General features: G+C 31.8%; 1 protein-coding gene across 2 annotated transcripts in view; it reads left to right on the top strand.

Annotated features, from left to right (window-relative positions):
• The window catches only part of LOC127702508 (E3 ubiquitin-protein ligase rnf213-alpha-like), a 157,137-nt gene that overhangs the window by 104,021 nt on the left and 39,635 nt on the right, over positions 1-13,481 (top strand). For both annotated transcript variants that reach the window (XM_052206718.1, XM_052206716.1), the window contains exons 49-60: positions 583-659; positions 988-1,120; positions 1,573-1,680; positions 2,327-2,412; positions 3,746-3,943; positions 4,569-4,695; positions 5,119-5,292; positions 5,895-6,031; positions 7,205-7,412; positions 8,335-8,707; positions 9,122-9,266; positions 9,938-10,278. In XM_052206718.1, the coding sequence (XP_052062678.1) occupies positions 583-659; positions 988-1,120; positions 1,573-1,680; positions 2,327-2,412; positions 3,746-3,943; positions 4,569-4,695; positions 5,119-5,292; positions 5,895-6,031; positions 7,205-7,412; positions 8,335-8,707; positions 9,122-9,266; positions 9,938-10,278 (2,107 nt within the window). The remainder of the gene's footprint in view (positions 1-582; positions 660-987; positions 1,121-1,572; positions 1,681-2,326; positions 2,413-3,745; positions 3,944-4,568; positions 4,696-5,118; positions 5,293-5,894; positions 6,032-7,204; positions 7,413-8,334; positions 8,708-9,121; positions 9,267-9,937; positions 10,279-13,481) is intronic.

The following is a 13,481-nucleotide window of genomic DNA, read 5'->3' as shown; positions in this document are numbered from 1 at the left end:
AATCATGCATTTTAAACCAGGTTTTACTCCATTTTCTACATAAGGAAATGACTGTACCATTAGTCAGGAATATGAAAGTTGTTTTCCAATCGTTTGATGTGTTTGAGCTTTTGATTTTGCCATTTGATAAGGGACTTTCCATTTTGAATTTTCCTTGGAGTTATTTTTGTTATTTTACTTTTTAAAAAGCCAGGATTTTTTTTTTACAATTTGTGTTAACTATGAAATCATCATTTTGTCTTAAAATTGTTAAATCTTTTCCGAAATATTTATAGGATAATTTTAATGAAAATTTGGCTGATTGTGCACATTTCATCAAAAACAAAATGTTGCTACTCTTAAAATCTTTTTGAGGTATTTAATAGAAAGGAAAGGGGGGGGTTAAGTCAATGAGACAGTATTCAATAACATACACAGAATTATTTTCTTGATTTACCTTCATTTGTCTTACAATAGCCAAGCCATTTCTTTTTTTATAAACATATATTGACAGAAACATGTTTTTTTTTTTAACATTTTAGAACAGGTATACCTTGCTTCTAATTCTCATTGTTTGGGTTCCTTTATCTTGTTTTATTTCAGCCAAGAGAAGATGATCCGGACTGTACATCAGCAGGAATGATTCAGGCATGTCTGACAGGGGACAAGATGTCAAATAGGTACCACTTTACTGTATGACATCAATATCACCTGTTATACAAACTTGTTTCTATAAATAAAAGATTTGGTGTATACATCAATGAGACAGCAGCCTAACAACTAAAAACACAAAGACATCAAGAGATCAACAATAGACAGGTGACTATACAAAAAAAAATATTAACACAAACCAAATATATTATATAGGTGTTTTATCATGATTTGAAATGTAAAAATTTCCTTGCAATTCAAAATGTAGCTGATAATAACGTTGTATGATCCTTCATTAATAAAAACTCTTGATAAAAATCATAATACTAAATGTTTTTAAATGTTTTATATCTATAGTGAGACAAGATACATGTTGTTACTGACAGAGAATTATGGAGCCCTGACAATATTACAACAGAAAATCTTTACCATGGAGAACGCTGTTGTTATATTTGGTAGTAGTTTCCGTAGTGATCAAGAATATACACAGGTACATATATATTTGATGTGTTTTAATTCATAATTGTTAGATTTAGTTATCTTTTTGCTACTGTGGATTCTCAATTGATGGAGGAATACCAATTTTTGTGGATTTTTTGGGTACAGGTGAACCATGAATTTAAATGTTCAACAATTTAGAAATTTTCTATAGGCTTGTAGGCAAAACCACAAAACAAAGTATCCATGAAATTGCAAGTTTTCATCAATCCACATATTGGTACCCAAGAAAATAAATTAATCCATAATATTTTAACAACTGTGGTTATCATGTGGCCTTCAACAAAAGACAAATGTATGAAAAGTGCTGGACAAAATTTGGCTAAGACAAGCATATTCAATTTAAAGTAAAATGTATAGTAATGTTTATATTTCTTTTACCATAGAATTGTTTTAATATATAGAATTAGAATAAATGAAATGTTTTGACTATTATTTTTGAAGGTGTGTAGAAATATAAACCGTATCAAAGTTTGTATGGAGACTGGGAGTACTGTTATCCTGTTGAACTTGGAGAATCTTTATGAAAGTCTTTACGATGCTCTGAATCAGGTAAAATATGTTCTACAGAAATATAAACTGTATCACAGTTTGTATGGAGACTGGGAGTACTGTTATCCTGTTGAACTTGGAGAATCTTTATGAAAGTCTTTATGATGCTCTGAATCAGGTAAAATATGTTCTACAGAAATATAAACTGTATCACAGTTTGTATGGAGACTGGGAGTACTGTTATCCTGTTGAACTTGGAGAATTTGTATGAAAGTCTTTACGATGCTCTGAATCAGGTAAAATATGTTCTACAGAAATATAAACTGTATCACAGTTTGTATGGAGACTGGGAGTACTGTTATCCTGTTGAACTTGGAGAATTTGTATGAAAGTCTTTATGATGCTCTGAATCAGGTAAAATATGTTCTACAGAAATATAAACCGTATCAAAGTTTGTATGGAGACTGGGAGTACTGTTATCCTGTTGAACTTGGAGAATTTGTATGAAAGTCTTTATGATGCTCTTAACCAGGTAGGGAATTGTTACATCAGTGTTGTTTTCTACATTTTGCTTCAAAAAATATTAAATAGCAGATGATGAATTTTAACCTAAGTTTTCTGACTTTTAAGAAGGTTGAATAGTAAAAATGTTTGTCAATTTTTCATGCCTACAAATTGCTATAAATTGCTTATTATACTATTTCAGTATTATGTAGAGTTTGGTGATGAGAGATATGTAGATTTAGGACTTGGAACACACAGAGTTAAATGTAGAGTACATAGAGCTTTCAGGTAAAATTTTACTTCTTCAAAATATAGCACTTTTGACATGTCAACTTTCTTTTGAAAATTTTTGTAAAATGAGAAATTAAAGGCATTTAATGGTGGTGTCAAATTGTATATTAAAAAAAGGTAAATAGCCAGTATCTTATGAAAATTGGCTTTTTTAGATTATCATGTAGTTGTCCAGGAACAAGTAACTTTGATGCACTAATATATTACTTGTAACCTGGATGACATTTATTTTTCCCTAGATTTGTCACAATTTGGTTCTAGAAATATTTCTCACTTAAGGTGGTACCAAACACCTTGACTAAAATTAATTTGGCTCATTTAATTTTCATAAAATATTCAAATTTTCAAATTTTCGGCATTATATAGGTGAAATTCTCAAAATTCTGCTCTTTCACCCAAAATCGTAATTTTTTAACCCAAAACGGCAAATTCCTTACACTGAACGATGTCCATTCCAAGTGTTTTGTACATAAAATGACATTTTATGTCAGAAAAGTATACTAGTTTGGCTTAAATTCTTCCATATTCTTTCAAAAAAAATGTTCCCTCATTTCAAATTCTTGTAAATTCCGTAAATTTCCTCTGATTTTGACATGGTTTTCAACAAACGGAAGCGCCATGTTTACACTTTCATCCGGGTATTCAACAAAGAAAGATAACTTGTGTTTGCACTGTTTTGAGCGGGAAATATAAAAGAGGTATTCCGATCCCAGTAAAACGGGACTCCTCGTCAGCTGTCTGAAGCGTGAATCCTGGTAAACAGGGACTCATCGGCGAAAGGGTTAACCTACCTTCTACTGGTTACACCACACATGTTTGGGAAGTTTGGAATACCACAGATTATTAATTAATTTGTGTATTGTTTTCAAACTGTACTGTTGTTTGTGTTTTATTAATATGAAATTTAAGCATTAAACTGGTTCTTTTCCCAAACATGTCTTTGTTTTTACACTAGTAACCATCTGGATTCACAGGTTTCCTGACTGGATTCCGATCAGAGTTAGACATTGACATGCATCTGATCTGATACCGGTTTAGATTCCAACAGCATTTATACTCACACAAGAGGGAGGGAAATGAGTGGAGCTGTTTAAATCCAACCCAATGACAGTTTTTTTTTGTGTTAAAATTAGCCTATTCTTACATGTTTTGTTTGAGAGGTTAATATAGTAAATTCACTGACTGCCTTGATATTTACAGTTTTTTCAGTTTCTTTTGCTATTCATTGTAAAATGAGTATCCCTGGTTAAAAAATCAAAAGTGTTGTTCATGGAATGTTTATATTGTATGAAAGAATATTTCTGAAGTTTTTGATCAAATTGTCTTTTAGACTGATTGTAGTAGCAGAGAAACAGATTGTATATGACAAGTTTCCAATTCCACTGATCAATCGTCTGGAGAAACATTTCTTATCATTGAAGACCATGCTGACACCTTCTCAGTTAGAGCTTACAGTCAAATTACAGGATTGGGCACAGCAGTTTTGTGAGGTCAAAGTTCCATTAGATATGAGATACTTGATACAAAAGTAATTATATACTGTGTACTTTCACAAGTATGAAGCTATATCCTTTACTATAAAACTTCATTTTAGGTTCTTAAAGCTCTTTCTGCACACTGTTCTAAATTTCAGCTACATATCTCTAAAAAAGGACAACTAAATAGAATAAATACTGAAGCTAAAGTATTGTAACCTGTGTTTGAAATTCAATAAAATGTACATTTGTATAAATTTAAAATGTGCAAGATATAATAAACAATTCATGCCTTCATCCTGTTCATTGAGAAAATTTTAAATCCTACATTTATGAAAAAGGCTTTTTGCTTTTATTGACAGAAGTTGTTGGTTTTATCCTCAGTTCTATGACTACAAAATTGGTATTTGTTGCTTCTATGCCAAGCATTAGGCATTTATGTGATTGAGCATAGATTGGTTGGCTTAGAGTCAAATTAATTTGCCCCAGATGGGATGATATGTCCTTTTGGGGGACCAATACCTTGTGAGGAAGACCTTTAAAAATCTAGCTCAGCATGTTGGTTAAGTACAAAGTATGATACATTCATATCACATTAACACGTTGTCATCTTGAATATGCACGTAATATTTGCTACTTAATATTAAGGATATTTCAGCATTTTGATTTTATTTGCAGGAAAGAGACTAAAAAAATAGGAGATGTTTTTATGGGTTACCATGATGACACATGTGCTGCGATCATTCTGCATGTTTGTCAAGAATTAGAATGTACAGATCTTACTATAGCACAGATGGAGAAACAGGTATTTTTGTAAGATAAGTAGAACTGCACACTTAAGAGGATTGTAAGAATGTTTTTTAATTTTAAAAAGAGAAGTAATGCTGTATTTTATTACCGAGGTCAAACTTTATCGCCTTTATTGTTTTTGATAATATAAAAAACATTTCCCTTCTTTGATAACATATTTTCCTTTTTAGTGTATAGGGGCATTATGATAAGACAAAACTATGTTTGAAAATCACTTTTTGTCTCCATCATTATTGCAAAAAGATATTTTAAAACAATTTATAACCCAGCAACAGGGGTAGAAGATTTTATCTATGTTCTTTATATTGAAGAAAAATTCATAATGAAACAAAATTGTCAGTAAATATTTTTTAAAATATTTTGCATCAATCCAAATTGCATGAATTCTAATTTTAAGAAAGTTTTCTTTGAAAAATAGATAATGAGAGATGCAGAGACGATGCTTTTATGGTGTGCAACACCTTCAGCTGTAGTTGATCTTGAAGACGAACATTTTTTGTACACATATTTCTTGGATCAGCACCATGAAAGCCTAGAGGATTATATGCATTATAAGATAGTGGAACAAGAACTACACAGCATTCGTTCTCAGGTAATATAGATGTAGTATGCAAAGATAATTCCATACTTTTTGTTTTACTTTTAATTTTACTTTTACCAGTAATTAGAGAGTTATTCATTATTTGTCTAATGATATGTTCTGTCATGAATGTTTAATTACTACCCTCATTGACATTAAGTAGGGAACTGACGTGTAAAAGAGTATAACAAAAATACTGAACACCAAGGTAAATTCAAAAGGGGGAAGGAAGTGAGGTTAACGTAATAATAAAAAAAAACACTACACTGAAAACTAAAGCTTGAGCAACTTGAAACCCCAAAAAACTGGAGTTGAACCCAGGTGCTCCCTAATAGTAAGAAGATCTTGCTCCACTAGTAGCACCTATCATGTTACTAATTGCAAGGGAAAATTTGCTGATGTAAGAAGCATTGAGTCTTGATGTCACAGTCCAGTAAACAAATTATTGTGGCAACTGTAAAAGTTTTGAAGGGATAGGTTTGACTTTTACTATTTGGTTCTTTGGAACCTTGGGAGATGTTGGAACACTCTCCTTTTAAGGGATGATGAAAAGCTTAGAAAGTGAAATAAGAATATTAAATTTAGCTAAAATATAACATTGAATACCTTTTCAGATCACAACTAATTCAAAGTTGCTCTCTGTAGCAGATATTGAAATCCTGTGTAAAGTAATTTCAATCCAGAGAAAGAATGTAGAATTACTGAATCTTCAATCATTTGATACAGAACAACAGTTTAGTAGACAGATCAAGTAATTACTTTAATACTCATATCAAATTCACTTGTATCTGAACTAAAATTTCTGTAATTCTGAGCTTATTTTTACTTTTTGAGTTTGTTATGCCCCTGCCGAAGCAGAGGGGGCATTAAGTTTTACCCTTGTCCGTCTGTCCGTACGTCCCAAAATTTGTTTCCGTTCTCTAACTTAAGTTTGCCTCAACCAAATGTTATAAAACCTATACACAATGCTTATTACCACAATACACAGATCAAGTTTGAAATTTGGTGGCATCACTTTTACTGTTCTAGAGTTATGCCCCTTTACAAATGGAAAAATTGCTAAATTTTTCATTTTTTTAAAAAAAATATCAATGATGTCATTGTTCAAGTAATTTTTAAAATTGGAGTTATCTTCCTTTGTCCATGATTGTAGTTGAATCAACTACAATCAATGCTTTATACAATGCAATGTTTAATTTTGCCTTCCACTGATAAAACACAGATCAAGTTGAATTTGGGTAGTGTCACTTTAACCAATATTGAGTTATGCCCCTTTATAAATCGAAAAATTGCTAAATTTTTAGTTTCTGTTCTGTAACTTAAGTTTGCCCCAACCAAACATGAAACCTATACACAAATACTTATTACCACAAAACTAAGATCAAGTAGTCGCTTTTATTGTTCTTGAGTTATGTCCCTTTATAATGTTGTATGCAAGCAGGGGCATCATCTGTGTCCATGGGGACACATTCTCCATTTTTTTTTTTTTTGTAATTGAAAGATTCGAGCAAACTTGATAATTCAGATGGTATTTTAATATTGACTAACAATAATACAATTGGTAGCAACTTTACGTAATACGTTAATATCCCAAATGTTTGTGTGGTACGTTCTCTGAGTAATCGCAAATATTACAGTAATCGGCAGAGGATCCTCTTATTCTCATTTCTTTATTGGTTAAGATTACATGACAACTTATTTTCTTGCTGTTTTTTTTAGGTTTGCCTTTGTAAAAAAGGTAATCATTATCTGATAATATCACACAGAAAAATACAATTTCTATTTGAAGCTGGGTTTTCATATATTTATTTCATGCTGGTATAATGGTTATTAAGAGAATAAATTATGTAGTTGTGTCTTTCTTTTTTCACAGCAAAAGTTTTGAGTATCAAAATCCTACATAATTTATTTTTATTCTGTATAGGGCATTTTTTGACAAAGAAGATACTACTGAAGACCTTCTACTGATTATACAATGTGATAGTGGTGATCAGAACAATGACTTGATAGCCTGTGCTAGAAACACTTTACAGGATGAATTACAACAGATACATGACCAGGCATTGAATGTTCATGTGGTGTTTCTGATACAGCTGCCTGGAATAGCTGGAAGTAGCTTTACTGGTTTCCAGGTATATTTTTTTAATTATGCCCATGCAACAAAGTTGTGTAGTGTATAATGTTTTTGACTCGTCTGTCTGTCTGTCCGTCAGTCCTGTTCTTGTCATCACAACTCCTCTGAAACCACACAACAGAATTTCATGAAACTTTGTAGATAATAAGGATGTAATATGCAGATGTGTATATCGACAGGAAATTATAATTCAATTATTTACCTAGGAGTTATGCTCCTTTGAACTTAGAATTTTGACATAAATATACTACTGCAACAGTTTGTCATCGCAACTCCTCAGAAACCACACAACAGAATCTCATGAAACTTTATAGATACTAAGGACACACTATGAAGATGTGCACATGGACAGGAAATTATGATTCAATTAATTTTCTGGGAGTTATGCCCTTTGAACTTAGAATTATTGTTTTAATATACTACTGCAACAGTTTGTCATCTCAACACCTCTGAAACCACAGAATTTCATGAAACTTTGTAGTTAATGAGGACATAATATGTAGATGTGCATATCCACATGAAATTTTTATTAGTTGCCTATTGTAGGAGTTATGAGTCTTTAAACTTAGGAATCTGGTGAGATTTTGTTTGCCCAGTGATAATGTGGAGGCGTGGGGTATGTGAGCATGCTCACTAAGGTTCTTTAATTTTCAAAATTAATGTTTTGTGTTTTTCTACTACGTTTACAGATAGTTTTTATTCCCCAAAAACACCATAGCAAAGGATAAAGTTATAGTTTCCTTAACACAATACTTGTCAGAGACTTTTATGAGAAAGCTTTTATATTTGAAAGGCTTTTCAACATTATGTGAACTATGTTAACTAGTTCAATTGCTCTAATGTCATTTTGATAAGTATGTGAAATATCATGAAAATTAAAAATAATTACACATAAAAATATTTAAACATTTTCATTTTAGTGTGGGTTATGGCATTCTGTTCACATAGATGACATCCACCCTCCACCATTGGAGCTACCCTCTATTGCTGATATGTATGGAATGTCTGTTAGTGCTCTGTTAGACTCTAAGGGAGATAACCTCAGCTTAAGAGAGAGAAAACCTGAAGACCTTGAAAGATTGCAAACAGCAGAGGATATAGATTTGACTGATATACACCTAGAAGAAAAAATTATTAGGAGAAGTTTTGCACCAAAGAGACAGTTTAACATTGAATATTTAATAGAGAAATGTATTCAGCCTGCTGTAGGAAATGTGAAAGACTCGGAATCTGAATCTTCCAGAGCTATAGAAAGACTAACTTTAATTCTGAATTGTATGCACAATGAGACAGGTTTGTCTTTATATTACAAACTCTTATATATTGAAATGGAGGCAGATGTCTGGTTTAAATCAAATCCTTAATTACTGTAATGTTGAACACAACTGATTTGTAATATAATGTATTTATGATATTTGCATTTGTTGTTGTCTTAAACTTTAAAAAAAAAAGACCATACTTGGACTGAATTATCATTAGGGTACCTATAGTGTTATGTTTATATTTTTGTGGTAGCCTATGTCTTAGATGCTTTCATGGGATTCTTCTTTGAAAGGAAAAGATGCTTACCTCCTACCAGAACTATGTTCAGAGTAGGGAAGAGATCAATTCAAATAATGATAGAGTTATTCAAAAGGGTTGGCTGAAGAAAAATCCTGTGGATACATGAAATAATTCATACATAGCTTCAATACTTATTGTTTACAGGTGAAATGACCATCTTGTCTGGAATTGCAAAACACTTAACTTGTATACTGAAGGAAAAAGACAAGAGTGTCCAAAGAGTTGTAAATAACTGGCTGGCTAGAGAAGCTGCTAAACCAGAAAATGTAAACAGAGCTGGTACTTTTAGGTTTGTATATATATACAGGTCTGGTCAAGATCACACTGATTTCACAGTTTTACTCCTGAAAACACATAGTTTTTTTAGAAGTTTTGTTTCAGATGTTTTATTATTTTTAAAATTTATTTTGACCACAGAAATTACCACTTCCATGATGAAATTTTTTCATAGTGTTTAATGTAGCTAGGGTGTCTTCCACCATCTTGGATTTTGAAATAGCAGATAACAATCGGTCTAGATCTTTAATGAAATGTGCAAATTTCGAGAGTAGTATGTAATTCATGTGTAAGACTTTTCATGTTAATATAGAAAAGTTTGTGTTTTATCGTATTTACGGCTGTAAAAATATTTTTGTTTGATTCATTTTTTTTCAACTTTGTCACATAAGGGGAGATAACTCATATGAAAGGGGAGGTAACTCAGATAAAGTAACTTTAAAAATACAAGATGTTGTGAATTTACCTATTTTATTATGAAGCAAGAAAATGAGTCTGGTGACCCCATTTTTTCTGTTTCTTATCTGAAAGCATAGAATTAGAGCTATCTTCTCATATTTTATCTTAGAATTCTATGGTGTAGTTTTCTTTGTATCACACAAAATTGGACTGAAAAAAGCCTTAAAATCTAAAACATTAACTTTTTGTATGCAATCATTCTATAGTATACATATTCTTTTTTAGGAACTTTGCCCTTCAGTGTTTGGAATCTAAAGTTATTCCTGTTTTAGCTGGTATTATAGCCTTCATAGACACAAACAAAAATCTAGATATACTAGCTAATAGAAACCAAAATGATTGGCAGTTTAATCTTTGGTCACAAATTTTGAACGATCCAGAATTGACAAATCTGAAATATTCATTAATGGTATCACCAAAAAGACATAAAGAACTGCATGAAGTTTCTGTGAAAACAACTTCTATGGATGGAAAACTGTTTTCAGCCAGTATGCCATTTTCCTGGATTATTTTTGGGCAGATTGAAGAAGTCTTAAGAAAAACTATTGATGCAAAAGATATCAAAGGTAGATTAGTAAACTGTTTAATCTATAAAACGAAAATAACATTTCATAAATTTTATGCCTCCAAAACACTTTCCTGGATTTATCTTCATCAGGAACACTCAAAGACATATCTTAGAATACCATACCTGCCAACCCTCCCGTTTTGAGCTGGAGATTCCCGCTGAAATGACGAAATTCTGGAAATCTCCCGCTTGCCGGTCTCCTCCTGCGCGGGAGTATCGAATCTCCCGCTTTTGGATATTTTACCTTGAATTGACCAGTCAACATTAATAACGTTTTTGTGTCACTGATGAGGGTATTTTTTACCTGTAAATCACAGTCCATGTGAAAATTAAATGGCTTCACATGACAGCTTGGGTGTCAAACATAATACTAATTAACGATCATAAACGACTTTTACCTCAAGCTTTGTTATTTGAAAACACTTCAAAGAAATTTCAGGTTACTTCCCCTGTTTGATCCTGTTTAAAGTATTCAATGTTTAAATTGAAATTTATAAGAGATGTATTTCACCACGGTGATTATAATGTGACTGTTCATACATAAGACTAAGAATAAGAATAAGAATATTTCATTTCCAATTACAGGGCCTTATAAAGAGCCTTCATCACATTACATACAAGTACAAAAGATTAGACATAAATTTAGAGACATATAAGAAAACAACACCGTTTAACACTATTAAAAATGCTATAAAAGGCCAGGACAGAATCAGTTAATATAATTCACATCTTAAAAATATACCATTGAAAATCATATACCACTCAAAATATGTATATTTGTGGCTAATTTGCATTTATTATCTTTGAACTTCTCCTTATCTCTAGATTTTTAGATAAATACTTTCCCAAACATTTATATACATTTAAATTTTCTTGTGTAAATAGCCACGAAAACTTTGAAAAATTGTCTTAAGATTGAAAATTATTGCAAGTTAAAGAAATTTCAGTAAAAAACTCATTTCTATTATCAACATATAGTGGACATTCAGTCACAAAGTGTATCTCATCCTCAACTTTATTTAATGTACAGTATAAACATTTTCTAAGTGTTCTCTTCACATAAATTTTGGCATATCAATCAGTCTCAATCCTTAATGGATGAGAGCTTATTCTAATCTTACAGACTGATTGCCTTAATCTAAAATCTTTTAGATCCAAATATTTTTCAAAACAAAATAGAGTTTTAAAGGAAAAATAGATATTAAGTTTACCTTGATCTGATTGTAATACTTTATGTCTATTTTCCTTCCAGAAATGAAGATTGTTTTTATATAGCTTATCTTTGACAAATTTTGTGAAAGAGTAGATAGTGGTTTTTAAATTACATGTTTGTATGCCCAGCTTTTTGTAAAATACAGTCTATACTTGAGAACCATGTATTCACTTTATTATTGTGAAGTTCTTTACTACATAAATATGCATCATATAATAACATGTTCTTAGAATTATCTAGTCGATGATAATATTTTAACATTGCTAATATAATATTAAAATACATTGGGTATCTCCCTAGTTCAGAAGACACAGCAAGATTACTTGATTTCTTATTTACACTTAGTACATATTTCATAAATTTGATATGTGATTTTTCAGCTGTATCATTGTAAACACCTTTTCTAAAATATATTGATCATTTTTAGCTCACCTGACCTGAAAGGTCAAGTGAGCTTTTCTCATCACTTGGCGTCCGTCGTCCTGCGTCCGTCGTCCGTCGTCCGTAAACTTTTACAAAAATCTTCTCCTCTGAAACTACTGGGCCAAATTTGACCAAACTTGGCCACAATCATCATTGGGGTATCTAGTTTAAAAAATGTGTCCGATGACCCCGCCCGCGAACCAAGATGGCCGACATGGTTAAAAAATAGTACATAGGGTAAAATGCAGTTTTTGGCTCATATCTCTGAAACCAAAGCATTAAGAGCAAATCTGATGATGATAAAATTGTTCATTAGGTCAAGATCTATCTGCCCTGAAATTTTCAGACCAATCAGGCAACCCGTTGTTGGGTTGCTGCCCCTGAATTGGTAATTTTAAGGAAATTTTGCAGTTTTTGGTTATTATCTTGAACATTATTATAGATAGAGATAAACTGTAAACAGCAATAATGTTCAGCAAAGTAAGATCTACAAATAAGTCAACTTGACCAAAATGGTCAGTTGACCCCTTAAGGAGTTATTGCCCTTTATAGTCAATTTTTAACCATTTTTCGTAATTTTTTGTAATTTTTTACAAAAATCTTCTCCTCTGAAACTACTAAGACAAATTTAACCAAACTTGTCCACAATCATCATTAGGGTATCTAGTTTAAAAAATGTGTCCGATGACCCCGCCCGCGAACCAAGATGGCCGACATAGCTAAAAAATAGTACATAGGGTAAAATGCAGTTTTTGGCTCATATCTCTGAAACCAAAGCATTTAGAGCAAATCTGATGAGGATAAAATTGTTCATTAGGTCAAGATCTATCTGCCCTGAAATTTTCAGACCAATCAGGCAACCCGTTGTTGGGTTGCTGCCCCTGAATTGGTAATTTTAAGAAAATTTTGCAGCTTTTGGTTATTATCTTGAATATTGTTATAGATAGAGATAAACTGTTAACAGCAAAAATGTACAGCAAAGTTAGATCTACAAATAAGGCAACATGACCAAAATTGTCAATTGACCCCTTAAGGAGTTATTGCCCTTTATAGTCAATTTTTTACAATTTTTGTAAATTTTTACAAAGTATTTTCCACTGTAACTACCGGGCCAAGTTCATTATAGATAGCGATAATAGTAAGGAGCAAGAATGTTCAGTAAAGTAAGATCTACAAACACATCACCATCACCAAAACACAATTTTGTCATGAATCCATCTGTGTCCTTTGTTTAATATGCACATAGACCAAGGTGAGCGACACAGGCTCTTTAGAGCCTCTAGTTCTTACATGCAGCTGAGTTAACAAAATACATACCCATACATATATTGCACCATTCTTGACATTAAAGATGATCACTTGAAACAGACATATCTTTGATGTATGCTGGCCTGAAGGGACATATGAATGTCAAAGATATTGAAAAAAAGTAAAAAACAAACGAACACACCTTTTATAGGATATAACCATGATTGAAGAAATAAAGTATATCTATTTACTCTTATTTATGTTTTGTAAATGAATAAATAAACAGGTCATATTTTTCACTTGAAAATGTCGTTCCC

The sequence above is a fragment of the Mytilus californianus genome, unplaced genomic scaffold, assembly GCF_021869535.1.
Source record: "Mytilus californianus isolate M0D057914Y unplaced genomic scaffold, xbMytCali1.0.p SCAF_5, whole genome shotgun sequence".
NCBI classification, from domain to species: Eukaryota; Metazoa; Mollusca; class Bivalvia; order Mytilida; family Mytilidae; genus Mytilus; species Mytilus californianus.
This window is presented reverse-complemented; position numbering and strand designations above follow the sequence as displayed.